This window comes from Tripterygium wilfordii, chromosome 12 (genome assembly GCF_013401445.1).
Source record: "Tripterygium wilfordii isolate XIE 37 chromosome 12, ASM1340144v1, whole genome shotgun sequence".
Classification (NCBI taxonomy): domain Eukaryota; kingdom Viridiplantae; phylum Streptophyta; class Magnoliopsida; order Celastrales; family Celastraceae; genus Tripterygium; species Tripterygium wilfordii.
In genome coordinates, this window is record NC_052243.1 from 2,361,416 (window position 1) to 2,387,505 (window position 26,090).

The window sequence follows — 26,090 nt, forward strand, 5'->3', positions numbered from 1 at the left end:
GAAGCAATCACATATTATTCTGAATTATACGTATCTAAGAGATTAATGAGGAAAACCAATAGGAATATACATAAAAAATTTTATATTTATATATAATATCATATTAAGAACTAAAAAAAGAAAAAAAAAACAATTAAAGAGTGGGGGACGCCGTACGATTAACTTCAAACCGACATCTGTTCAGACATATTGGATAAGAGTCTGGCAAAGTTGTTGGGTCCAGGTGTGGTGTGAGATAAATATAATCAGACAATAATGCTGTTGAAAAAGAATAATGTGATCTGAATAAATATCAGGATTTATCAATTACTCATACATATATACGTAGGTTTTTGCATGTATTGAACTTGCGTAGTTGACGTAAGTAAGATAGCGCGGCTCTCCGTAGTCAACAGGGAACAAGACAAGACAGTGTTTCTTTCTCTTTTGACCCACCATTGTCTCATCGACCATGTGAATACATGATTTCATACACAAAATTCTTACCTCTTCGGCTTTTCCAGCTTCGAAGTTCAAATCATCATCTGTTTTCTCACACTCCCTGCCACTTTCTTGCATTCTAGAATCTCGATTCTTGCCGGTAGTTCTTCCGCCACAATGTTGGCTCCACCGATTAGCGAGATTACCAACAATTCCTCCTCCTTGATGTGGAGTTTAGTACCCGCTAAAAGTATAGCGATTTCAAACCCAAATTATACTCGTAAGTGCACGAATCAATTGTAGTATAGAAGTGGCAAATACGAGTGTCGTACCCACAGAGACTGACTATTAAATATCTGCAATTCCAACTCTTGTAATTATCAATGGAAACAAAATAAATAAGGATTAACGCAAATAAGCAAACACTAGGGATCCGAATTCACCAACTCTATTGTATTTAAATTATTTAGCAGACAATTATCATTTCATTCATGCATGTCAAAGATCAAGTCCCCTAATTTATGTAATAGTCATGAGCATTTGACTTACCACGTCTATTCCCAATTGCAACCATCCATGGGCATTTGGATTGGATAAGACAATCAAGAATGCATTAGGATTTATGGTAACTTATGTAGCGATCACAAATATCCTAGCATATGGCATTTATGTCTAGGTAACTCCGGTATTAATTGCAAGAAGCTGGTCTCAAATTGGACATGGGCATTTGCCTCAATTTGCATCATGGTAATCAAACCTAGATGGTAGCTAAGCATCAAGATTTAATTATCAATAAAGAATAGCTAATTAACACTTGACATAGCATAAATAAACTAATAATTAATCAAACAAAATTTATTTAGATACAATAGAGTGGATCCATCATCACCCTAGTAAGAGGATTAGTTCCTCATACTAGGTTTACACAACCAACAATTGATCTCACAAAATTCTAGAAAGAATATGAGAGAAAATTGTTGTAAAAGAGAAAATAAAACCCAAGAACTCACTCCTTGATTTTTCTCCTCCTCTTGCCTCTAATGTTGTCTTCTCTTGCTCTTTGCTTTCTCCAGAGAGACTCCCTCTTTTATTTGTTTCAATGTCTGATCCTTTTATAGAAGTGAAAAGTTATTGATAAGTTTCACGAACGCTGTATTTTGAAGACTTTAGAAGAAAGTCGGGGCTGCAGACATAAAATATCAACACAAAGATTATTTATTAATGTCAGACACTTAGATACATATACATATATATCTATACATATAACTATTACGTTGGACTTTTGCATATATATATACACACATACATATATATATATATATCTATATATATAACTATTACTTTGACTTTCGTACCACACACACACATATATATACAACTATATATATATAAACTTATATATGTATACATCTACCTTATAACACTGTTTATATATAGACTTTTATATATTTATCACAACCCCCAACCAGCTTATTGCTAGTCCCTAGTAATTCAAGCGTTCGGAAAATTCATGCAAAAACTGTAAATAATCCAAGTATCTCGATAATATGAATATATTCAAGAATCCATCAACCACTATCACTAGAACAAATCATTCTGACTAAATTTCATACCACCCATTCTTTCTTAGCGTGAGGTGTAGTGCGTAGCGAATTTAACATAAATATGTGGCTTTAATTTAAGCTTAACACAAACACTGCAATATCACAAGAATCATCAGACTCAATGAACAGTTAATATCAAGGGATTTTTATTTTATTTTTTTTTATTTTTTTATTTTTTTTATTTTTTTTTTCAATAATATATATATTTTTTTATGTGACTTGTGCAATGCTCAGTTTTATTAAGCTTTCTAATTGACCCTTGTAACAAGCGTTCAACCAATGACTCCCAATCCAGTTGGCTCAGGGCATTAGGTGTAAAGACACCCCAACGGGTTTAATAACTCGAGTCAAAAAGGCTACAAAACTTCGCTTGTCACATAGGTTGATGTCTTGATTTTTCTACCTTTTTACGCGAACACTCACTGCTTGCTGAGGCAAGAGGCCCGGTTACTCAGCAGAGAAACTCATAGACACGCCTGTTATTTATAATTATTTTTTTTATTTTTATTTTTTTTAATATATATATATATCCCAAGATATAAATATTCAAAGAATTCCAAATCAACTCTAGAAAATCACAATATTCATAATTAATCTCAAATATCATACCCCACAAATACGTAATTCTGTGCAATTGATCCAATTATTAAATAGAATAGGTGAGACAAAACTAAAGTAAGAATAATCCACGAGTGATTATGGGCTTTCAACTCAAATTATTATCCATACTTCAGAGATATTTAGACCAATTCAGAAATACGGTAAAATCATAACTTCCAAATCACAAACAATATATATATATTTCAAATAACTAAACGGAATAAACATTTAACACAAACGGTTCTAAGACTCAACATTCCCAAAGCACCGCAAACAAACGGAATTTGTCTCAACACCAGAATCCTTGAGACTGGATGCTAAGTTACTATCAACCTAACTAAAGAGATGTACCCCGTAGCAAAGGGTAAAAGGCTAACAAGGCCTTACAATAGGTTGTCATTCTCTAAGAGTTTCTGGTCGGCTCAATGGAACCCAAGCCAAGGTCAACAGTCCTTTGTATCTCCACTTTGGGGCTTTACAATTATGGACATTTCGTCCAGTCCATGCTTAGGACTCCCAAATACCTTATCGGTGGTTGTTTCCTGGACAAACTACTAATTACTTAGCTGGTTGAGTTGGCATCCCTCTAAGAGATCAACTACAAGTGTTTCAAGCTTGCACCTAAGGTAGCACAGCACTTGCCTCCTCTAGCTACATTTTTTTTTTTTTTAAATCTAACAATCATTTCCTCCCCCACTTAAAAGTTCGCATTGTCCTCAATGGGGAAAAAAAAAAAAAACTAAATATGAAAATGAAATATGATAAACTGTGGTTCAGAGAAATACAACCTGATGCAAAAAATTTGGATCATTGGATTGCTATGTTTTCAATGCCGTATCATATCCATGAGCACGGTCAACATGCTCTCCAGCCTCTGTTGTCCAGCCTCTAATGTTTGTAGCCCCATCTCGAGCCGGGCTATCGCTACACTCACGCGATCTGGTTGTTGAGACACTGCAACTGCTGAGGAGGACTCGTCAGATGATGATGTTAAGGGTGCTTCCTGGGGTTGCTTCTTTGTAGAAGAAGATGTTTGCAACCGGTGAACGCTTTGACGCCATGTCTTTTTTTCCAGCATGGTGACCTGATATCCCAAAGATGCCTGAGGCAAAGGAGGTCGAATGCTTTTGTATGAAAGCAACCTTGTGATAAGCCGTGGGAAAAATAACTTTCCTGCCTTTGTTGGCTTCTTCTCGACGAAAGATTTGGCTGTGAAAATTATGGCCAGATAGATCTTCCCAATGTCAAACCAATACCCTTTATACATAGAGTATAAAACTGACAAGAATCTTCCCGGTTGTTCTTGCTCATGGCCAATAGGACACAGATTTTTCCGGATAGCATCATCCAACAACCACATCTTTGGTGGCAAGTAGGCTCGGCGTGTAGCATTGGTGTGTTTATTCCTCTTTCCGCTACACATATCATCAATCATTTCCTGCTTTGATGCAAAGATCGGTTGTCGAAATCCAATGGTCGTATCATATGCTGGTGGATACCCTAAGCAGCAACACAGATCTGTTGTTGTGAATTGAATAGATAAACCAGCTATAACAACCTGGTAAACAGGTTGATTCCCAGTCCGTTCACTTCATGGTAGCTCGATGAGAGTGTGATAGAAAGAACGAATGATTTGAGGATACACTAGTAAATTATCTTCTGGATCTGGATCTACGAGGAACAACAAGGAATGCTCCCTCAGGTAGTGCATCGCCCATCTGTTGATGACGTCTCGCTGTATCTTTTCATCAATTCTACACTCAGGAATGATTTCAGCTTCATTGAATAATGCAAACCTGGACTGGGATTTTGATAAGATAGTGCGTGGGCGTCTCGGCATTTTTTCTGATCTTTTCTAGAGAGAAAAAAAAAACACACTCCAAGAAAAAAAAATTGATTTGAGAATAATAAAGAAAAACGTACTACAAGTATGGAAGAAATTTGGGGTGCCTGTCACATCACCAGTCTATTTACCAGCACGCTCCGCTGTTCAGTTCAACGCTCGATGAAGACCAAAATACTTTTGTTTTTTCAAATAAATAATAATAATGTTAAAAAAATAAAAATAAAAATAAAAACAAAAATAAAAACAAAAATAAGACAGAAATATGGGTTGCCTCCCATAAGCGATGTATTTATCGTCTGGGCAAGACGAAGTGTTCCCAACACTCAATTACCTGGGTCTTGGAGAGTAATGCTGGACACTGTTGTGTCATAATTAACTTCCAAATAAGGTTTGAGGCGATGACCGTTAACCTTGAATTCATTTCCCGTTTCCAAGTTTTTAATGTCAACAGCTCCATGGGGATATGCTCGAACAACTTGAAATGGGCCATACCATCTTGAACGTAACTTCCCTGGAAAAAGTTTTAGACGAGAGTTAAACAAAAGTACCTTTTGACCAGGAAAAAATTCTTTCATTGTGATGCGCTGATCATGATATCTTTTTGTCTTTTCCTTATAAATCCTCGCATTTTCGTATGCCTCGTCACGTAGCTCGGTAAGTTCATTGAGCTGTAGTTTCCTCTTCTCACCAGCTGCATCGTAATCAAAATTCAACCTTTTTATTGCCCAGAATGCCTTATGCTCAAGCTCTACAGGAAGATGACAAGCCTTGCCGAAAATCAAACGATACGGAGACATGCCAATTGGAGTTTTATATGCAGTGCGATATGCCCAAAGAGCATCATTCAATTTTATACTCCAATCAGTTCTTTTGATATTCACAGTCTTCTCCAAAATTCGTTTAATTTCTCGGTTAGAAATCTCTGCTTGTCCACTGGTTTGAGGATGATAAGCAGTGGCAATCTTATGCGTGATATTGTACTTGGCAAGAAGTGTAGACACACTCCTGTTCAGAAAATGCTTCCCTTCATCACTGATTATAGCACGAGGAGTGCCATATCTTGGAAATATTACACCTTGAAGTAACCGGATTACCACCTCACTTTTGTTGGTTGGGCTTGCAACAGCTTCAACCCACTTGGACACGTAGTCTACTGCCACCAGTATATATTCATTCCCATGAGACTTGGGAAATGGTCCCATGAAATCTATTCCCCAAACATCAAAGATTTCAACCACCAAAATATTGTTGAGTGGCATTTCATTCCTGCGAGAAATGTTGCCAAGTTTCTGACAATTTTCACAGGTAGAGCAGAAAATGTGGACATCCTTGTGAAGAGTTGGCCAATAGAACCCTGATTGTAAAATCTTTGCAGAAGTTCTCTGGGTACCAAAATGACCACCACAAGCGAATGTATGACAGAATTGTAGAATACTCTGTTGTTCTTGTTGTGGCACACACCTTCGAATGATTTGATCAGCACAATGCTTGTATAAATAAGGCTCATCCCAAAAATAATGCTTGGCTGTGGAGAAAAATTTCTTCCGTTGTTGGTGAGTCCAGTTTTTGGGAATAACACCTTTTGCAAGGTAATTGGCAATATCAGCATACCAAGGTGTCTCAATTTGTACGGAGAAAAGTTGTTCATCAGGAAAAGTTTCATTCAATGGAAGCTCCGTCTTCTCACCATCGTTTGTTTGAACAATACGAGAAAGATGATCTGCCACAACATTTTCTGCTCCTCTTTTATCTCTTATCTCCAAATCAAATTCTTGGAGCAATAACACCCAGCGAATCAATCTCGGCTTTGAATCTTTTTTAGACAACAAATATTTGAGAGCCGCATGATCGCTATAGACAATCACCTTAGATCCAATCAGGTATGATCGGAATTTTTCCAATGCAAAAACTACAGCCAACAATTCTTTTTCTGTTGTTGAGTAATTAAGTTGGGCATCATTGAGAGTACGACTTGCATAGTAAATGACATGTGGTAGCTTGTCAACTCTTTGCCCCAACACCGTTCCAATTGCATAGTCACTGGCATCACACATGAGCTCGAATGGTAAACTCCAATCTGGTGCCATCATGATAGGTGCAGATGTAAGTAATTGCTTCAATTTGCGGAATGCTTGCAAACACTCATCATCAAAGTGGAAAGTGGCATCCTTGGATAGCAAATTGCACAATGGCCTGGAAATCTTCGAAAAATCTTTGATGAACCGGCGATAGAACCCCGCATGTCCGAGAAAAGATCGCACACCTTTTACAGAAGTGGGAGGTGGCAATCTAGAAATAACTTCAATTTTTGCTTTGTCAACGGCAATCCCTTTCTCGGAAATAAGATGACCAAGAACAATACCTTCGTGAACCATAAAATGGCATTTCTCCCAATTAAGCACCAAATTAGTCTTCTAGCATCTCTCCAGAACCAACGCAAGATTGCACAGGCAGGTATCAAAAGATGATCCGAACACGGAGAAATCATCCATAAAGACTTCAATGATGTGGCCCACCATGTCAGAGAATATACTTGTCATGCACCGTTGAAAAGTAGCTGGTGCATTGCAAAGCCCAAATGGCATTCTTCTATATGCAAATGTCCCAAAAGGACATGTGAAAGTTGTTTTCTCTTGATCCTCTGGTGCGACCACAATTTGATTATAGCCAGAGTAGCCATCAAGAAAACAATAATGGGAATGGCCCGCCAGTCTTTCTAGCACCTGATCTAGAAATGGTAAGGGAAAGTGATCCTTTCTTGTGGCAGAATTCAGCTTTCGATAATCAATACAAACACGCCACCCTGTCTGTTTTCTTGTTGGGATGAGCTCATTGTTCTCATTAGTAATTACCGTGATTCCAGATTTCTTGGGAACCACTTGAACAGGACTGACCCATTGGCTATCAGAAATAGGATAGATGACTCCTACATCCAACAACTTCAATATTTCAGATCGAACTACCTCCTTCATTGATGGATTGAGACGTCTTTGTGCTTCACGTGAGGATTTTGAATCTTCTTCCAGTAAAATTCGGTGCATACACATAGTGGGACTTATGCCTTTGATGTCAGCAATGGACCACCCAATGACACTTTTGTATTGTCGTAGCACCCTCAAGAGACTTTCTTCCTGGGGCTCAGTAAGGTTAGCAGCGACAATGACAGGTAATGCCTCTTTAGCACCAAGATAAGCATATTTCAAATGATCTGGAAGTTGCTTCAACTCTAGCTTTGGTGGAGATTCAATAGAACGAACCACTTTCGGAAGCGAAGGACCGAGAGCTTCAAATGTGCGAATCCACCTCTGATTCACTGGTTGTTGTGCCTGAAAATATGCACAAAATTCTGTAACTTCACCATCGTCTTCAACTTGCAGTTCAGGAAACGCAAGACAAGTTGCCAAATGGTCAATAGATTGATGCTCCAAAAATGAATCATAAATTAAACCATCAACAGCTTCAATGCTAAAACACTCCCCTTTATCAGAAGGGTGTCTAGTAGCTTCAAATAGATTAAACTCCACCGTTTGTCCTTGTACAGTCATGGACAAGCAACCCTTTTGTACATCCACAATAGTTCCTGCAGTGGCTAAGAAAGGCCTCCCCAGAATAATTGGTATGTTTCTGTCTTCCTCCATATCAAGGATAATAAAATCTGCTGGAAGGAGAAATGTATCAACTTTGACAAGAACATCTTCTATGATACCACGTGGAAATTTTATTGACCGATCTGCCAATTGCAAAGTGATTGAAGTTGGTTGTAATTCCTTTTCGAGACCAAGTTGCACAAAAACTGAATATGGCATCAGATTGATGCTAGCACCCAGGTCTAGAAAAGCTTTCTCGAAAGAGACTTGCCCAACAGTACAAGGGATAGTGAAACTTCCCGGATCCTTTAGCTTTGGTGGTAGCTTCTTGTTTAGAACGGCACTGCATTGTTCAGACAACATAATCTTCTCATATGGTGTCAGTTTCTTCTTTCTGGTGCAGACATCTTTGAGAAATTTTGCATATGGAGGAATTTGTTGAATCGCGTCAAGAAGCGGAATGTTTATCTCAACTTTTCTGAATATATCCATCATTCGCCGCATCTGGTCAGTCTTCTTCTCATTCACCAACCGGCTAGGAAAAGGCACATGAGACTCATTCATTTTATGCTTTGATAAGTCAATTGGCTTGGGCTGAATTTCATCATTAGGCTTTTTGGCCTTTTCACCATCGTTCTCTAAAAATCCCACAGTTGTTCCGCGTCTGGTGGTAATAGCATTGATTTGTTCCTTGCCTTTTGGATTGACTTCTGGTTGACTCGGCAATCTGCCCAGCTCCCTTTCACTTAGTCGCTCAGCAATTTGACCAACTTGAACTTCTAGTTTTTGAATAGATCCATGTATGTTGCTGAATTGTTGGTCGTACCTGTTGTTTTGCTCTGTCGTTTTCTGAATAAAATTGTTGGTGTTGAGAGCTAGAAGAGCCATTTGCTCCTCCAAAGAAAGCTTCTTTGGTTCAGTAGGGACTTGTTGTGTCATCTTCTGATTGTATTGCTTACTCTGGCCTTGTCCTCCCCAACTGAAATTTGGGTGATTTCTCCATCCTGGATTGTATGTATTTGAAAATGGATTGTTGTTGGGATGGAAGCCACCTTGTCCCACATAATTGGTATGTTCTTGTTCAGAGTTAGAAGACATAGGACATGTTTCTGTGGTGTGGTTAGATTGAGAACAAATGGCACACATCTCAACTTGGGTTGCTTGTTGGGAAGATGAAATTGCTTTCATTAACATGTCAATCTTCTTCTCCATGGCTTGCAACTGAGGTTGGTTTTCTACTCTGGTGTGGACTTCATATACACCTTTTGGAAGCTTTACCCCTTGTTTTACTCTAGATGAAAATTGTTGAGAATTTTCACTTAAAGTTTCAAATAAGTCAAAAGCTTCTTCACTGCTTTTCTCCATTAATATGCCTCCACAAGCTGAGTCTACGATGCTTGTGTTTGTTGCGTCGAGTCCTTCATAAAAAGCTTGAACTTGATCATCTTGTGACAAGTTGTGGTGTGGACATTTTAGCAGTAGCTGTTTAAAGTTATCCCAAGCTTCATAAAATAAGTTCCCATCTTTTTGCTGCCATGTTTGAATTTCCCTTCTTAATTGCTTCGTCTTCTGGGCTGGGAAAAATTTCTTCAAGAATTTTGTTGCCATTTGCTCCCATGTAGTGATCGATCCTGGGGTCAAAGAGTTGAACCACAGTTTCACATTGTCTTTGAGAGAAAATGGAAACAACGTGAGTCGTACTTCTTCTGACGTCAAGCCCTGAACAGATTGTGTCTTACAGAGTTCAAAGAATTCTCTGATGTGTAGGTAAGGGTCATCAAATGTTGTGCCTCGGAAATGTGTGACTGCATTGAGTAGAACTGGAGAGAATGTGGCATTGCCTTGGACATTGGGTTGAAATGCTATGCTGGATGGCTGCTCCATATTCTGAGGTATGAATGAATTCTTCATTGGCCTCCGAGCAGGTTCATTGATTGGTGGATTTGCAATTCCAACAATAGCATTCTCAAGATTCTCTTCTGTCATTTTTCCTCTTACTTCTCTTCTCAGTTGTGCAAGAGTTTGTTCAATCTCTGGATTGTATTTAAAAAGATTTGAACTTTGAGATCGACGTCCTTGCATAAAAGAAAATGTCAGCAATAATAATCCTTCTTTTTTTTCTTTTTTTTTTAACAAAATTAAAAGAGTGAATATGCACAAAATAAGAAATTAATATAAAAAACAATAAAATGGGGCATAAAGGCCAACCATAAGTATTAACAGAAATAAAAAGTTATATTAGGCGGCTCAGCCGACCACATAAGCATATATATATATAAAGGTGGGGCAGTGTAAAGCCAACCACAAATATAAATAATACTGTAAATGAAATAAATAAATAAACGTTACTGTTAGTGGCAGAAATTTAAATGTTAGTAAGTTAGTAAGTGTTAGTGACAGTTATTATAAACAGATATAGGCGGTAGCAGTAGAACCAGCCAATAATATATAGTTAGATGGGGCGGTTAAGCCATCCATAAAAAAAAAAAAAAAAACTGAAAAACCTTCCATTAAGGAGGTGTAGGATACTAATATTATAATATATATATATATATATATATATATATATATACAAGAGTTAGATAACAATATATTAAATCAGTCCCCGGCAACGGCGCCAAAAACTTGATGTGGAGTTTAGTACCCGCTAAAATTATAGCGATTTCAAACCCAAATTATACTCGCAAGTGCACGAATCAATTGTAGTATAGAAGTGGTAAATACGAGTGTCGTACCCACAGGGACTGACTATTAAATATCTGCAATTCCAACTCTTGTAATTATCAATGGAAACAAAATAAATAAGGATTAACGCAAATAAGCAAACACTAGGGATCCGAATTCACCAACTCTATTGTATTTAAATTATTTAGCAGACAATTATCATTTCATTCATGCATGTCAAAGATCAAGTCCCCTAATTTATGTAATAGTCATGGGCATTTGACTTACCACGTCTATTCCCAATTGCAACCATCCATGGGCATTTGGATTGGATAAGACAATCAAGAATGCATTAGGATTTATGGTAACTTATGTAGCGATCACAAATATCCTAGCATATGACATTTATGTCTAGGTAACTCCGGTATTAATTGCAAGAAGCTGGTCTCAAATTGGACATGGGCATTTGCCTCAATTTGCATCATGGTAATCAAACCTAGATGGTAGCTAAGCATCAAGATTTAATTATCAATAAAGAATAGCTAATTAACACTTGACATAGCATAAATAAACTAATAATTAATCAAACCAAATTTATTTAGATACAATAGAGTGGATCCATCATCACCCTAGTAAGAGGATTAGTTCCTCATACTAGGTTTACACAACCAACAATTGATCTCACAAAATTCTAGAAAGAATATGAGAGAAAATTGTTGTAAAAGAGAAAATAAAACCCAAGAACTCACTCCTTGATTTTTCTCCTCCTCTTGCCTCTAATGTTGTCTTCTCTTGCTCTTTGCTTTCTCCAGAGAGACTCCCTCTTTTATTTGTCTCAGTGTCTGATCCTTTTATAGAAGTGAAAAGTTATTGATAAGTTTCACGAACGCTGTATTTTGAAGACTTTAGAAGAAAGTTGGGGCTGCAGACATAAAATATCAACACAAAGATTATTTATTAATGTCAGACACTTAGATACATATACATATATATCTATACATATAACTATTACGTTGGACTTTTGCATATATATATACACACATACATATATATATCTATATATATAACTATTACTTTGACTTTCGTACCACACACACACATATATACAACTATATATATATAAACTTATATATGTATACATCTACCTATAACACTGTTTATATATAGACTTTTATATATTTATCACTCCTCTGGCTCCGCCTCCGCCTCCTCCTCTGGCTCCGGCTCAGGATCCGCCTCCTCCTCGTCCTCCGCATCCGCCTCCGGCTCTGGCTCCACAAGCGCTACAACTCCACCATCTACTAATACGACAAATGGGACGACCGCACCGCAGACATCAGGAGATCTGCCACAGGGGACAAATGGGTCGGCGAGTGTTTGTTGTTTAGTCTAAAAACTAATGCTTTAGGTTTCAGTTTCTTTTTTGCTAATTTTATAATTTATTCATTGTTGACAAATTAATGAGGTCAAATGAATGTTTGATGCATGTTATTTTTTAAAAAAACAGCCCCTACCATTGCCTTGGGAGTTCCACAGATGAAGGCATTTACTTATGAAGAGTTAGCAGAGGCAGCCAATGGTTTCTCGGTCTCGAACCTCCTTGGTCAAGGCGGTTTTGGTGATGTCTACAAGGGAATCCTTGAAGGTACGATGGAGGTCGCAATAAAAAAGTTAAAACCTGGGAGTCGGCAGGGGGAGCATGAATTTCAGCAGGAGGTTAAGATCATCAGCCGTGTTCATCACAGACATCTTGTTTCACTAGTTGGATACTGTATCGCAGACGCCCATAGAATGCTTGTCTATGAGTTTGTTTCTAACAAGACCTTGGAATTCCATTTGCACGGTAAGTCTTAATTTATTGGTAAATTTCGTTTGTTTATAGATATGAGATGGAAAAAAACATTAAAAGAAAATTTAAGACAGCACTGCTACAGTGCTACTTCCTCAACTTTAAAAGCTTGATCCGGTCTATTTCTATTATAATCCAGATGGGACAAGTAAATTTATTGCTAATCTCTTCCTCACAAGATATGGCAATTGTACGTGTTGCTATTTATGAGTTATGATGACAGCGGTAAAGTTGTCAAAATCGGGATCTTACATAAGATTGGTGGAAGCAAGGTTGTCAAAATAGAGATTTTATGTAAAATCGGTGGAAGGTATGTAAAATCGAATCGTAAAATCGAATCATGAAATCGTAAGATTTTATAAAATTTAAAAAATAAATGTAAAATAATATAATTATTTATTTCTAAATAAATAATTAACATGATATAATATACTATAGTTTATAGGTAATAAAAAGTTCAACAAATGTGGTTATTATTTATTTATAGACATGTTAATATTTCATAAAATTGTAATCTTTTAAGATCTCCAGAGAATTATGAAAAACAAATACAATAATTGTGCACGATTATATCATGTTAATAAATTAGAACCAATTTTTCAACAAAAAACTAGGATTAGAAACATAAGTACATGATTAGTAAACCACAACCCATAAGCCCATAACTCCATAAGTCTATTAAGGTTAAAATCGGTAAAATTATAAAATCGGTAAGATCGGGAAAAATCGATGGATTTTATCAATTTTGGGATTTTACATCGATTTGAATCGTTTGGGTTACTTAATATCGTAAGATCGTACGATTTTATGATAAAAATCGGGATTTTGACAACCATGGATGGAAGACATGCAAAGTCGAATCGTGAAATCGTAAGATTTTATAAAATTTAAAAAATAAACGTAAAATAATATAATTACTTATTTCTAAATAAATAATTAACGTTATATAATATACTATAGTTTATAAGTAATAAAAAATTTAAAAATGTGATTATTATTTATTTATAAACATGTTAATAAACTTGTAATTTTTTAAGACCTCTAGAGAACTATGAAAAGCAAGCACAATAATTGTGCAAGATTATATCATGTTAATATATTAGAACCAATTTTTCAACAAAAACTAGGATTAGAAACATAAGCGCATGATTAGTAGACCACAACCCATAAGCCTATGACTCCATAAGTCTATTAAGGTTACACGATTCGAATTGTTTTGGTTACCTAAGATTGTAAGATCGTACGATCTTACGATCAAAATCGGGATTTTGACAACCATATTGACAGGCGTCACATTGGAAATATAGTTACTTTACGTCATGATCACTTTCAAAAATTATGAAAACAAAAATAAAAAGTAAAAATATAAAATAAAAACATAAGAATGCGTTTGGTTTATTTTTTGTTTTCTATTTTTATTTTCCATTTCTTATTTTCCATTCCTATTTTCTAAAAAAAATATGTTTGGTTTGAAATTGTAAATACTATTTTCTAAGAAAGAATGCATGTTTTGGATAGAATACAAATTAATTATTTAATCCTAATAAGTAATTAATACACATGCACACTTTGTAAAGTTATTAAAAAATTATTTAATTAAAAAACAATAATAATAATACGGAATGGGAGCAATGCATTCTACACGTTCTTTCTGGATTTGGGGGCTCCGCAATTCCCTAGAGTCTACAATTCATATCCAAGGTGAAGACAAAGTCATACAAATTTTAAAAATGAAAAAACAAAAATATTGTGTGATGTGGCACATCTCTTTAAGTCATTGGATTTCAATTGTAGACTCTACAATTTGAAACTAATTGCGGAGCCCCCTAATCCGTTCTTTCTGAACGTCGCAACTCGTACGCAAGCTTTACGTAAACGGAGAGCTCCGACTTTCATGCCGTGTTTTCTAAAATAGGAAACAACTTTTTGACGTTTTCTATCGTCTAATTATTCTCAATAATTAGTAGTATTAATTTCAAATGAGTAATCTACAAATAAATCACAGATACTCAAGACAAAAGCCCTAAGGCAGGCGTGCCACAAGGGAGGCAGCCAATCCCCGTTGAATAGTGAACCCAACTAGTCCAAAAATCCAGTGGAATGATGACTCTTGAGGTGCGAAGGCCTTGGCAACACACTGGATTCGCAATAAAAGGTCATTTGCGTTGGCGGAGAGGATGCCGAAGGTGTCACAGACAAGGGGGCAAAGACATGAAGATGTCGAAATACAACCCTCTTCACGCTTGGCAATCTTCGCTAGAGCCGCATCATCGACGGCCTTACCATGAGTGAAGGTAGGCCCTATCCTACACAATGGGGACACACAAGTAATGTCAACACATGTGTGTTTACCTTGGGACCAATTGTATAACAAAATATCAGCATGTCTTTGACGAGCTCCCTATGCTAAAAAAGCAACTTTTGCCTCCTTTTGCACTTGGATCCCAGCTTAACGACATATGTCAAAGAGCACATCCTTCACAAGATCATGTCGATGCTTGGTCCCTGGAGAGTTCGCGCAAGCCATAGCATGGTCACCAAACGCATCCAATTCAATGGAATGACAAAGCGGGCAAAGATGGCCACCCTCATACAACTTGACCAAAAGCCGATACTTGAGAGTGTCCAACCAAAAGCATTTTCGAGAGTGTTTTATGTTTTCTAGAAAATAAAAACAAAACAATTGGAAAACAACTAAACCAAACGCACTCTAAATTTGACCACTTATTTGGTTGCGTATTTAAAATAGAAAATGAAAACATAAATTTGATTCAAGATGAAATCGTCATGCAAGATGTCATGAAGCTCTGCTTTTGATTGATAGAAAAAGACAGTGCCCGAAGTTCGGCCTAGGACTGACCAGCGTCGAAAGCCGGCCCCAAGACTGATTTGGGCCTGAATCCTGGGTTGGACCCAACTCAGGCAGACACAACACCAGCCCGAAGCTAGGCCCAGGATAGACCCTACACTTAGCCTGACTCTAAACGTTTCGAGATCGACCCGGGCCTGAAGCCAGGCCCGAGACCTACCCGGACACCTAGCCCAGCTCTGGACTGACCCGGAGCCCGTCCTGAGATAGACTCAGGCTTCCTGGAATCGATTAGGGCTCGTAGCTTGACCCAAGATTGACCGGAGTCCGAAACCCGACCCACGCCCAACCCGAGATCGCGGCCCGTAGCTCAGCTCGGGACCGACCCGAGCCCAAAGCTGGCACTCATGTCATGCGAGTGAGAAAGGGGGTCGTCGTGTGTGTGGTGTTCTAAAAACTTTTGAAAACCTATTTTGTGTTTTCAAAAAATCGAAAACAGAAAATACAAACAAACAAACACTATTTTTATTTTTATGTTTCATTTTTTGAAAATCAAAATCAAAAAAAAATAATGATACTAAACAGGGCCTTAGTTTAGAGATTATATTTTTTTTTCTTACATAGACTTCACATGCAATTTGCTTGATTGAATGGTTTGTTGGACGGCCCCCCGTCAAAAGGTTCAAATCGCATACATAGGCAAACAATCTTAGCAAGTTCTTTTGGTCCTATAGCGGAATGTTTTTGCTGCTTCATTGTCTTCTTTATTCTTTCCCAGGTTTTAGGGCACAGTAACTGTTGAGAAATTTTTTTTCATATGCATCTATGCTACTCATTTATAATTTTATATGGACAAGGCTGACTTCAAAACTAGGGTTTTAGTGCACAGTAATTGTTGTTATGCCACATTCAAACTTTTTCAAAAGCTTAAATTAATATCAGCCACGAAAAGTTAGATATTGTGAAGTGCAGATAATGGCACAAGGAAGTATAGAAAAAGAATTTTGTGCCCCGGCCTGTTGCCTTGCCTTGGTATATGAAGATGTAGCTAACTGTAATGATGTGCACTTATGAGTGATAGATGATATGACAGGGAAGGAGAGAGCCGCTATGGACTGGGCAACAAGAGTTAAAATTGCTGTTGGTGCGGCAAAAGGGCTTGCTTATCTGCATGAGGGTTGTGAGTATCTTTTGCAGACTGCATCTACGTACATTGAAATGCACAAGAAGAAAACTTTGAAAGTTCAATGCTTCATTCTTGTTGTATTTTCACTATCCTTCGACTTAAAATTTATCCCAGGTCATCCGACGATTATACATCGTGATGTCAAGGGGACTAATATTCTTCTTGATGATAACTTTGAGGCAAAGGTAAGATTTGGAATTTTATTGAAAATATTCTGCTCGGGTATTCACTTACTTTGATCTAGTATTGTGTAGGTTGCAGATTTTGGACTAGCCAAGACTTTTTTGGATATTGAAACTCATGTGTCAACTGCAGTAAAGGGAACTTTTGGGTATGTTTACACTACTTATCTAAAAATAATTCCAAGGTCCAATTTTTCTTGATAAAAGCTTTTCCTATCCTCACATCCATTGTCATATACAGCTACATTGACCCGGAGTATGCATCTGCATGGAAGCTCACTGACAAGTCAGACGTCTATTCCTTTGGGGTCGTCCTTCTGGAGTTGATAACAGGACATCGACCCATTGATAAAAATAAGTTATTTTTGGATGATGGCATAGTTGACTGGGTAAGGGTTAGTACTGTTTTCCACCACTTGATGAATATATGATCCAAAATTTAAAATCTGGTAAAAGTTGTCGCCGTATTTGTGTTGCTTCATACTGCATGTCCTCAGCCACCTTCTTTGGTTTTATTACTTAGAAAAGGCAATGCAGCATGAGTAAGTATGGCCTTTGATAGAAAGCAATGGGGGGTTTTTAATGCATATAAGAAAGAGAGAGGAGATTTGGCAGCCGGCCACAAGTGTTTTGGGTTTAAAGGCTTGTTTTGTGCTGTATCAACTGGATGGAAAATACATCAATTGCTAGCTATACCTTTTATGCACCAATGGATCTTTATTTCTTTCCTTATTTGGTAATGTAGTATTCTCAAACCTTTACTGCCGTAAGAAAAATAACATACACTATTATTGTGGAAATTAATCTAGGCAAGCCCTTTGCTCGATCAAGCTCTAAAAGATGGCATCTATGATAACCTTGTTGATCCAAAGTTGCACAAGTGTTATAACTACACTGAAATGGCTAGAATGATTGCTTGTGCTGCAGCTTCTATACGCCATTCAGCGAAGCGGCCCCGAATGAGCCAGGTAATTCTCCTTCTCCCTAAGGTCTAAATGTTGGGTTCATGCTCTTGAATGTCTCTCTTTACTTTAATTGATTTCACAATTCTTACGCAAAGCAGATAGTTGGAGCTCTGGAAGGAAATATTTCCCCGAATGATCTAATCGAGGGAATAACACCCGGACAGAGCACAATTTTTGTTTCTTGTGTTAGCTCAGATCAATACAAAGAAGATTCGAAGAATTTCAGGAAGATGGAATTGGAAAGCCAAGAGCTGGGTAGTAGTGGATACAGGGGGCCGACTAGTGAGTATGGTCTCAAAGCATCAAGCTCCAGCACTGAAGGCCAACAAACTAGCTACCCAAGAAATGGAGTTGAAGGAAATGGTGTAACAGACTAAAGACATTGGTTAGAGCTCCCAAAGATTAATTAACTGTCCTTGGTAAGTAGCCCTTTACACTGTGAAAACATTTTCTAGGATTAAATCCCAAGTGATTGGATGTCAAATTGAAAAATGAACATGGAATTGGTTCTGGGATTGCGCGTTCATCCATGGATGTTCAAAACGTGATTAGAATTTTGATTGAGATTTTTTGAAGTTTCCGTTCCTCGCTCTGTCTGTTTCTCTAAATGCACATTATAATTTATACGTTTGAGACTAAGCTTATTGTAACTTGCGAAGCAGTGCATCATTTTAGTTTTATTCGAATTAAGACTTAATGCAAATAATTAATTGTAAAAATTTATGCTCAATCATTGTGTTTTTCACCTACTGAATTTTCTTTATGGAATATTTGCCTGTTTGATTGTAGTTTTTAAAAAGAGTTTCAGTTTCAAGATTTTTATAAAACTCAAAACTTTGTTCAATAACCTGTTTCCTTGTCATAGGTTGACAATCTCTTGTCATATCTCATAAATCCGGACATCATTCACTTGTGAAAATCTCTCATGGAGAGCAATCCATACTTTCTGCATATATTACATTATCAGGTATATCAACATGACGGTCAGGAGTTGACACTGGAGGAGTTCAGTGTTTTTTAACACTAAACCTCCCTCGAATCCTATTTTAAAAGGGACATTGTTTTCCCTCATTTTGGGATTGATTTTTTTGGTAGACTTTTATTTGTTTTTAATTAATTTTATTATTTTCCTCCCATCAAACATTATAATTATAAACTATAAAAACATTTTGCTAGAGGGGTATATTGTCTACAAAACAAACAGAGCATAAGTTTCTTTCTATAACCAGAAGTTTTTAGACCTCCCCCGGATCCCCTTTTTAAAATCTTAGGTTCTATATGGACCAATTATTGGACATAATTTAATAATGATGGAGTGGGTCATTAGTCAAAATTAATTACTTGGTTGGAAACAAATATCTATATCAACTCCATCATCAAAGGAATAGCCTATTATAGTTATTGGTTAAAGCGTAAAACGACATTGTTTTCCTTCCAAAGACGAATAATACGACATGTTGAGAGGTTCATTTCACTGTCGATCCACCTCACTCTTTTTGTTTATTTTCTTTCTAACTGTTGACCCACCATTGACAACACCATGTGATTACGTGATTCCATTCACAGAAATTCTTCCCTTTTCCATTCCAGCTTCGAAGTTCAAATTATCGTTTTCACACTCCTTGTCACTTCCTTGCATTCTCGATTATTGTCGGTAGTTTTTCTGCCGCGATGTCGGCTCCGCCTCCGTCATCACCTCCGGTATTCAACGGCACCCCTCCTCCTCCGCCAATTACCAACAATACTTTCTCTCCTCCGCCGACTACAAACGCTACAACTCCGCCGTCTACTGATTCGACAAATGGGACAATGGTGCGGCCGCCATCAGAAGGCGGACTACCACCGGGGACGTTGGCCGCGCTAATAGTCGGGGTAGGGTTAGGAGCAATATTTGTGCTGGTTGGTGTGGGCATTTTCGTCATTATTCGTATGAGAAGGAAAAGGAAGATGGGAGAGGGCTTCTATGGAGGTCCTCCACCTACAGGTGAGAGAGTGCATATATTCTATTTTTTGGCTTTTATGGCTTCATTTTTTCGATTCTTTTAATCAATTTCGATGTCGGCGAGTGTTTGTTGTGTAAGCCTAAAAATTAAGGTTTGGGTTGCAGCTTCTTTTTTGTTTTATAATTTATTCATGGTTGGACGTGGGCTGGCAAAAAGTACAATACTCTTTCATCATTGACATGAAAGAGTAGTTTTGCGTTTGCGTGAGAGGACTGAAAGATTAATGGTGGAAGGATGATTTACAATAATTTCATGAATAATGAAGTTGAAAATCTCATAGATGCTTAATTTTTTCCAAGTTCACTTTTATCTTTTGATAGAGGTCAATTGAATGTTGGATGCTTGTTATTTTAAAAAAAGTTTGCTGCTTGAAAAGAATTGATAAGGCATTTTGACTAGTTGGCCGTGAATATGATTAGCCTTGTCCAGCATCAGTTGAGTCCATTATGGTTGTTTCATGTTTGTTATTCTGTGTAACCACTTCTTATACCATTTCATCTCTTCCTGTTAACTAATTGATGCTTTGCTTTTTATTTAATGAATTTGTTACCTGGTGTCTTATTTTTCCAGGTGACCCTTATGTTGGTCGGCATTGGCAACATAATGTGCCTCATCCTACAGAAAACAAGCCAATGCCTACTCCCCTTGGATTTCCATTCATTCCCCAAAAGTCACAGGTACTTGTTCTCACTCCTTCTGAACCTCATTCATCGAATGGCAGTTCTGGCTCTGAAAAAACGGCCCCTGGCATTGCCTTTGGATTTCCACAGAGCACATTTACGTATGAAGAGTTGGCAAGGGCAACTAATGGTTTCTCCGACTCGAACCTCCTTGGTCAAGGTGGTTTTGGCTATGTACACAAGGGAGTCCTTCCAAATGGTAAGGTGGTTGCAATAAAACAGTTAAAAGCTGGGAGTGGGCAGGGGGAGCGTGAATTTCAGGCGGAGGTTGAGATCATTAGCCGTATTCATCACAGACATCTTGTTTCACTAGTTGGATACTGTATCACAGGGGCCCATAGAATGCTTGTCTATGAGTTTGTTCCTAACAACACCTTGGAATTCCATTTGCACAGTAAGTCTTTATTAGTAAATTTCATTTGTTTACAGATAGGAGATTCAAAAAATTTAAAAGTTATTTTTTTGATTCTCGAATGATCAAGGTAGTGCTACTTCCTCAACTTATAAAACTTGATTCTATCCATTTCTGTAATAATCCAGATGCCGATCTAGGACAACTAAATGTATTGCTAATCTCTTCCTGTCAAGTTATGACAATTGTGTTGCTCTTTATGATGATATGATGATAGGTTTTACATTGGAATTACAGTTACAAACTTTAGTTTACAGTTTTCTTTTATCTTACTAGACTTCACATGAAATTTGCTTGATTGAATGGTTTGTTGCACTCACCCATTTATCAAAGGTTCAAATCCCATACATAGGCAAACAATTTTAGCAAGTTCTTTTGGTCCTATAGGCCTTAGCAGAATGTTTTTGCTGCTTCTTCTTTATTCTTTTCCGTGGGTTTAGGGCACAGTAATTGTTGAAATTTATTTTTCATATGTATCTATCCTACTTCTAAGGTTGATTTCAAATTTTAATTTGCTTCCTCTCTTGTTGTTATGCCACATTCAAATTTTTTCAAAAAAAGCTTGTAGAAAGTCTTTTTGCAATTCACTACTTGCTATGTTTAAGATTTATTGCTTTGGTTGGTGGGCATGGACCTGGTTTAACCAGGTTTGGCATTGGAAAAGAAACCAAACACTTACTGGAATGAACGCCCAAGCTCAGTCCCAGTTAGAACTTGAGAGTGCGTTCATCTTTGTCGGAGAGGATCCTAATGACCTAAGAATCCAAAGTAAACTTTCAAATGAATTATATGCCTTAGGATTGAGGATAATTAAATGACATTTTTCAGAATAGGAACATTTACCTCTCAAATTATCCATACAGTTTATCTGTAATGCTGTGCACTTACGAGTGATAATTAATATAACAGGGAAGGACGGACCCACTATGACCTGGGCAACAAGAGTTAAAATTGCTGTTGGTGCGGCAAAAGGACTTGCTTATCTACATGAGGATTGTGAGTATCTTTTGCAGATTGCATCTACATTGAAATGCACAAGCAAACTTTAAAAGTTCAATGCTTCATTTTTGTTGTATTTTAAGTTTTTAACCATCCTTTGACTTAAAATTTATCCCAGGTCATCCCAAGATTATACATCGTGATGTCAAGGCGGCTAATATTCTTCTTGATGATAACTTTGAGGCAAAGGTAGGATTTTGGAATTTTATTGAAAATGTACTCATATAACCCATAAATCGGTTAGTTAGTAGTCCATAACAACCAAATGGATCTTTTGAAATTAAGATGTTGGAGTTTAAATTTTGATATTTTCCCTTTCTTTCTCGTCTTGACCGCAAATCAAGGTTGTGAATTTGTTAAAATTGTAGCTGTGTTCTATTTATTGAATGGTGTGGCAAGAAAGGGGAAAATACCTGTCAAAAGAGAAAAAAAGGTAAAAAAGATTACTTGTGGGTTTCTGGCTATCTTTGTATAAGTATTATTAGGGGCAAGGAATTTGAGTTTGCAAGTCTATTGTTTAAATGAAGTAATTGCTGAAGGAAAACCATCATATGCAATGGATAAATACTTGAAGTGGTTAACAGGTAGAGGAAAATGAATCTTGAAGATGTTCTTAAAACGAAAAGGATAATGGAGTTATCTTGATTGCTGTGAATAGCCATATGAAGTATATTTGCTTTGATGCCTAAATTCTGCTCGGGCATTCACTTACTTAGATCTATTATGTAGGTTGCAGATTTTGGACTAGCCAGGTCGTCTTTGGATACTGAAACTCATGTTTCAACTAGAGTAATGGGAACTTTTGGGTATGTTACACTTCCATTTTATTTTATCTAAAAATAATTCCAAGGCTGCTATGTCCTCAAATTTTGTAATACTTGGAAAGAGTAATAGGCCTGATGTTTTTTTCCCCCCTTAAAATGTTGATAAAAGCTTTTTCTATCCTCACATCGATTGTCATATACAGCTACATGGCTCCGGAGTATGCGTCTACAGGGAAGCTCACTGACAAGTCAGACGTCTTTTCCTTCGGGGTCGTCCTTCTGGAGTTAATAACAGGACATCGACCCGTTGATAAAAAGCAGTCCTTTTTTGATGATAGCATAGTTGACTGGGTTAGTACTGTTTTTCATCAGTTAAGGAATACGTGATTCAAAATTTAAAATATGGTAAAAGTTGTATTTGTGGTGCTTCATATTGCATATCCTCTGCCTACTTCTTTTCTGTCTTTGATTTTATTTCTTTGAAAAGGCAATGCAGCATGGTTAGGTATGCAATGGGGTTTTTAATGCAAATAAAAAAAAGGGAAAGGAGATTTGGCAGCCTGCCACAAGTGTTTTGGGTTTAAGGGCTTGTTTGTGCTCTATCAACTGGACCTTTATGTTATTTTCCATCGATTGCTAGCTATACCTTTTATGCACTAATGAACTTTTATTTCTCCCCTTATTTTGTAATAGAGTATTCTCAAAACGTTACTGCCATAAGAAAAATAACAGACTATTGTGGAAATATAGGCAAGGCCTCTGCTCAATCAAGCTCTAGAAGATGGCAACTATGATGCTCTTGTTGATCCAAAGTTGCAGAAGGGTTATGACTACAATGAAATGGCTAGAATGATTGCTTGTGCTGCAGCTTCTGTGCGCCATTCTGCAAAGTTTCGGTCCAGAATGAGCCAGGTAATTCTCCCCAAGGTCTAAATGATTGGTTCATGCTCTCTTGAATGTGTCTCTGCTTTAATTGGTTTCAAACTTTTAGTTGGATGCAAACTTTTGCCAATATTTGCATCGAATTTGGTTTTGACTGGAATTACATTTGATTTTAAATTGAAATGCAAGAACTTGAACTTGTAACCCTTCACCATTCTTATGCAAAGCAGATGGTTAGAGCTCTGGAAGGAAATATGTCCCTGGATGATCTGAATGAGAGAATAACACCGGGACAGAGCACAGCTTTTGGTTCTTATGCTAGCTCAGATTATAGCTCTGGTCAATATAAAGAAGATTTGAAGAAATTCAGGAAGATGGCATTGGAAAGCCAAGAGCTGGGTAGTAGTGGATACAGTGGGCCGACTAGTGAGAGTGGTCTCCAAGCATCAAGCTCCAGCACTGAAGGCCAACAAACTACCCAAGAAATGGAGTTGAAGAAAATGGAGAAACAGACTAAAGAGATTAGTTAAAAGCTTCCAAAGATTAATTAACATTCTTTGGTAGGTAGTAAAATTTTCACATCCGACCCTCAGACTCTCGAACATTTTCTAGGATTATATCTCAAGTGGTCGGATGTCAAATTGAAAAATGAGCATGGAATTGATTCTGGGACTGTATGTTCAGTCCATGGATGTTCAAAACACGATTAGAACTGGATTGAGATTTTTGGAGTTCCCAGTGCTCGCTCTGTATTTCAAAACTTACATTATATGAATGAGAGAATTTACATTATATGAATGAGAGACAACTTATTGTGACTTGCGATTCTCTCCTCTCCAATCGGGTTTGAAGATGAGATGAGATGAGATGAGAGAGTTGAGAGGGTTTCTTTAGAGAGGGAGAGGGAGAGGAGGGAGAGCGAGAAAAGGGAAGTTTTTAACGACACCACCAATTGAACTAGCATTTAAAATTGCATAAATGTAGTATTTCTAAATTTAAGCATCACATGCAACATGCTTCAAGTTTGAATGAATGTCCCATGGCATATATTGCATATATACAACTTAGTTATTATTGCGCTTAAATACCATAAAATAAAATAAAATAAAAAAAGAACCTGTTGTAAATATAATGTAATATAGAACTTAATTGATCTAGTTATTAAATGGAAGAGTAATGGAAGAGAATACTTCTTTCTCTTCTTTCTTCATTCATCAACAAATCATCATTACATGTTTTTATATACAAAATAATATCAAACGTAATGGAAGTATTAATTACTTATTAAAGACTAAATTGAATGTTATAATACATTCAGTCTTTAATGAAGCCGTTGTAGCTTTCATTCTCTTCAGTTGGGTCATCCACCTTAAATGTTTCATAACACTCCCCCTTGGATGACCACGGACCACGTACACAAAGAATGTGCCTCATTAAAACCTTTCTAAGGAAAAACCCAATGGGATGAAAACCTTAGCGAAGGAAAAGAGTACATCATTCTTGTGCATCAATTTCGATGTGACCAGTGTGGAGACTGCCTCATTAAAACCTTGCCAAGGAAAACCCTGTGGGAAAAAACCGTTGGTCAAAGGAAAAAGTGTACAATCCACACCACTGTCTTCACATTTTTACTTCCCCTGACTCAAGAAGATCTTTGAGTTGTCGCATGCCAATATTATAGACCAACTTCTTGAATGTTGTAGGTGGTAGTGCTTTCGTAAATAAATCTGCCAGATTATCATGAGAGCGAATCTGCCGAACATCTATATCACCACTCTTCTGGAGTTCATGTGTATAGAAAAATTTTGGAGAGATGTGTTTAGTTCTATCACCTTTTATGTATCCTCCTCGAAGCTGGGTTATACATGCAGCGTTGTCTTCAAACAGGACTGTTGGGATACTCTTAACTGATTGAAGTCCGCACTTTTCTTGAATATGAGAAATCATTGATCTCAGCCACACACATTCCCGACTAGCTTCATGAATTGCCAGTATCTCAGAATGATTAGAAGAAGTTGCTGTTATTGTCTGCTTCACTGATTTCCAAGAAATAGCTGTATTTCCATAAAGAAATACATAACCAGTTTGAGACTTTGCACTGTGAGGATCGGATAGATAACCAGCATCTGCATACCCAACTAACTGAGACTTGGCATCAAATGAGTAAAATAGACCCAAATTGGTTGTACCTCCTAGATAACGAAGAACATGTTTTATTCCATTCCAGTGTCGTCGAGTAGGGGCAGAACTATACCTTGCAAGTAAATTGACAGCAAATGCAATATCTGGCCTGGTACAATTGGCTAGATACATCAACGATCCAATTGCACTCAAATATGGTACTTCTGGACCCAATAGTGTCTCCCCCTCATCTTGAGGTCGAAACGGATCTTTCTTAATATCAAGTGAACGAATTATCATTGGAGTGCTCAAAGGGTGAACTTTATCCATATAGAACTGTTTTAACACTTTTTTAGTATAAGTGGTTTGATGAAGAAAGATACCATTGTTCAAGTGTTCGATCTGAAGGCCAAGACAATATTTTGTCTTTCCAAGATCTTTCATCTCAAATTCTTTCTTTAAATAATTACTAGCTTTAGTGAGCTCTTCAGGAGTCCCAACTAAATTTAAATCATCA

General features: G+C 37.2%; 2 protein-coding genes across 2 annotated transcripts in view; both read left to right on the forward strand.

Annotated features, from left to right (window-relative positions):
- LOC120011252 (proline-rich receptor-like protein kinase PERK15) overlaps nt 1-18,089 on the forward strand; it is a 29,389-nt gene extending 11,300 nt beyond the window's left edge. The window contains exons 2-8 of the mRNA XM_038862322.1: nt 12,229-12,564; nt 16,473-16,559; nt 16,680-16,750; nt 16,820-16,896; nt 16,989-17,136; nt 17,557-17,715; nt 17,811-18,089. Coding sequence (XP_038718250.1) covers nt 12,229-12,564; nt 16,473-16,559; nt 16,680-16,750; nt 16,820-16,896; nt 16,989-17,136; nt 17,557-17,715; nt 17,811-18,089 — 1,157 coding nt within the window. The remainder of the gene's footprint in view (nt 1-12,228; nt 12,565-16,472; nt 16,560-16,679; nt 16,751-16,819; nt 16,897-16,988; nt 17,137-17,556; nt 17,716-17,810) is intronic.
- A 1,132-nt stretch (nt 18,090-19,221) lies between these two features.
- Nucleotides 19,222-24,272, forward strand: LOC120011301 (proline-rich receptor-like protein kinase PERK15). The gene is made up of 9 exons (XM_038862388.1): nt 19,222-19,696; nt 20,286-20,392; nt 20,486-20,789; nt 21,717-21,803; nt 21,925-21,995; nt 22,536-22,612; nt 22,774-22,921; nt 23,321-23,482; nt 23,683-24,272. Exons 1-9 carry the CDS (start codon nt 19,384-19,386, stop codon nt 23,980-23,982), a joined length of 1,569 nt encoding a protein of 522 aa, XP_038718316.1. The 5' UTR covers nt 19,222-19,383; the 3' UTR covers nt 23,983-24,272.
- Nucleotides 24,273-26,090: the final 1,818 nt, after the last annotated feature.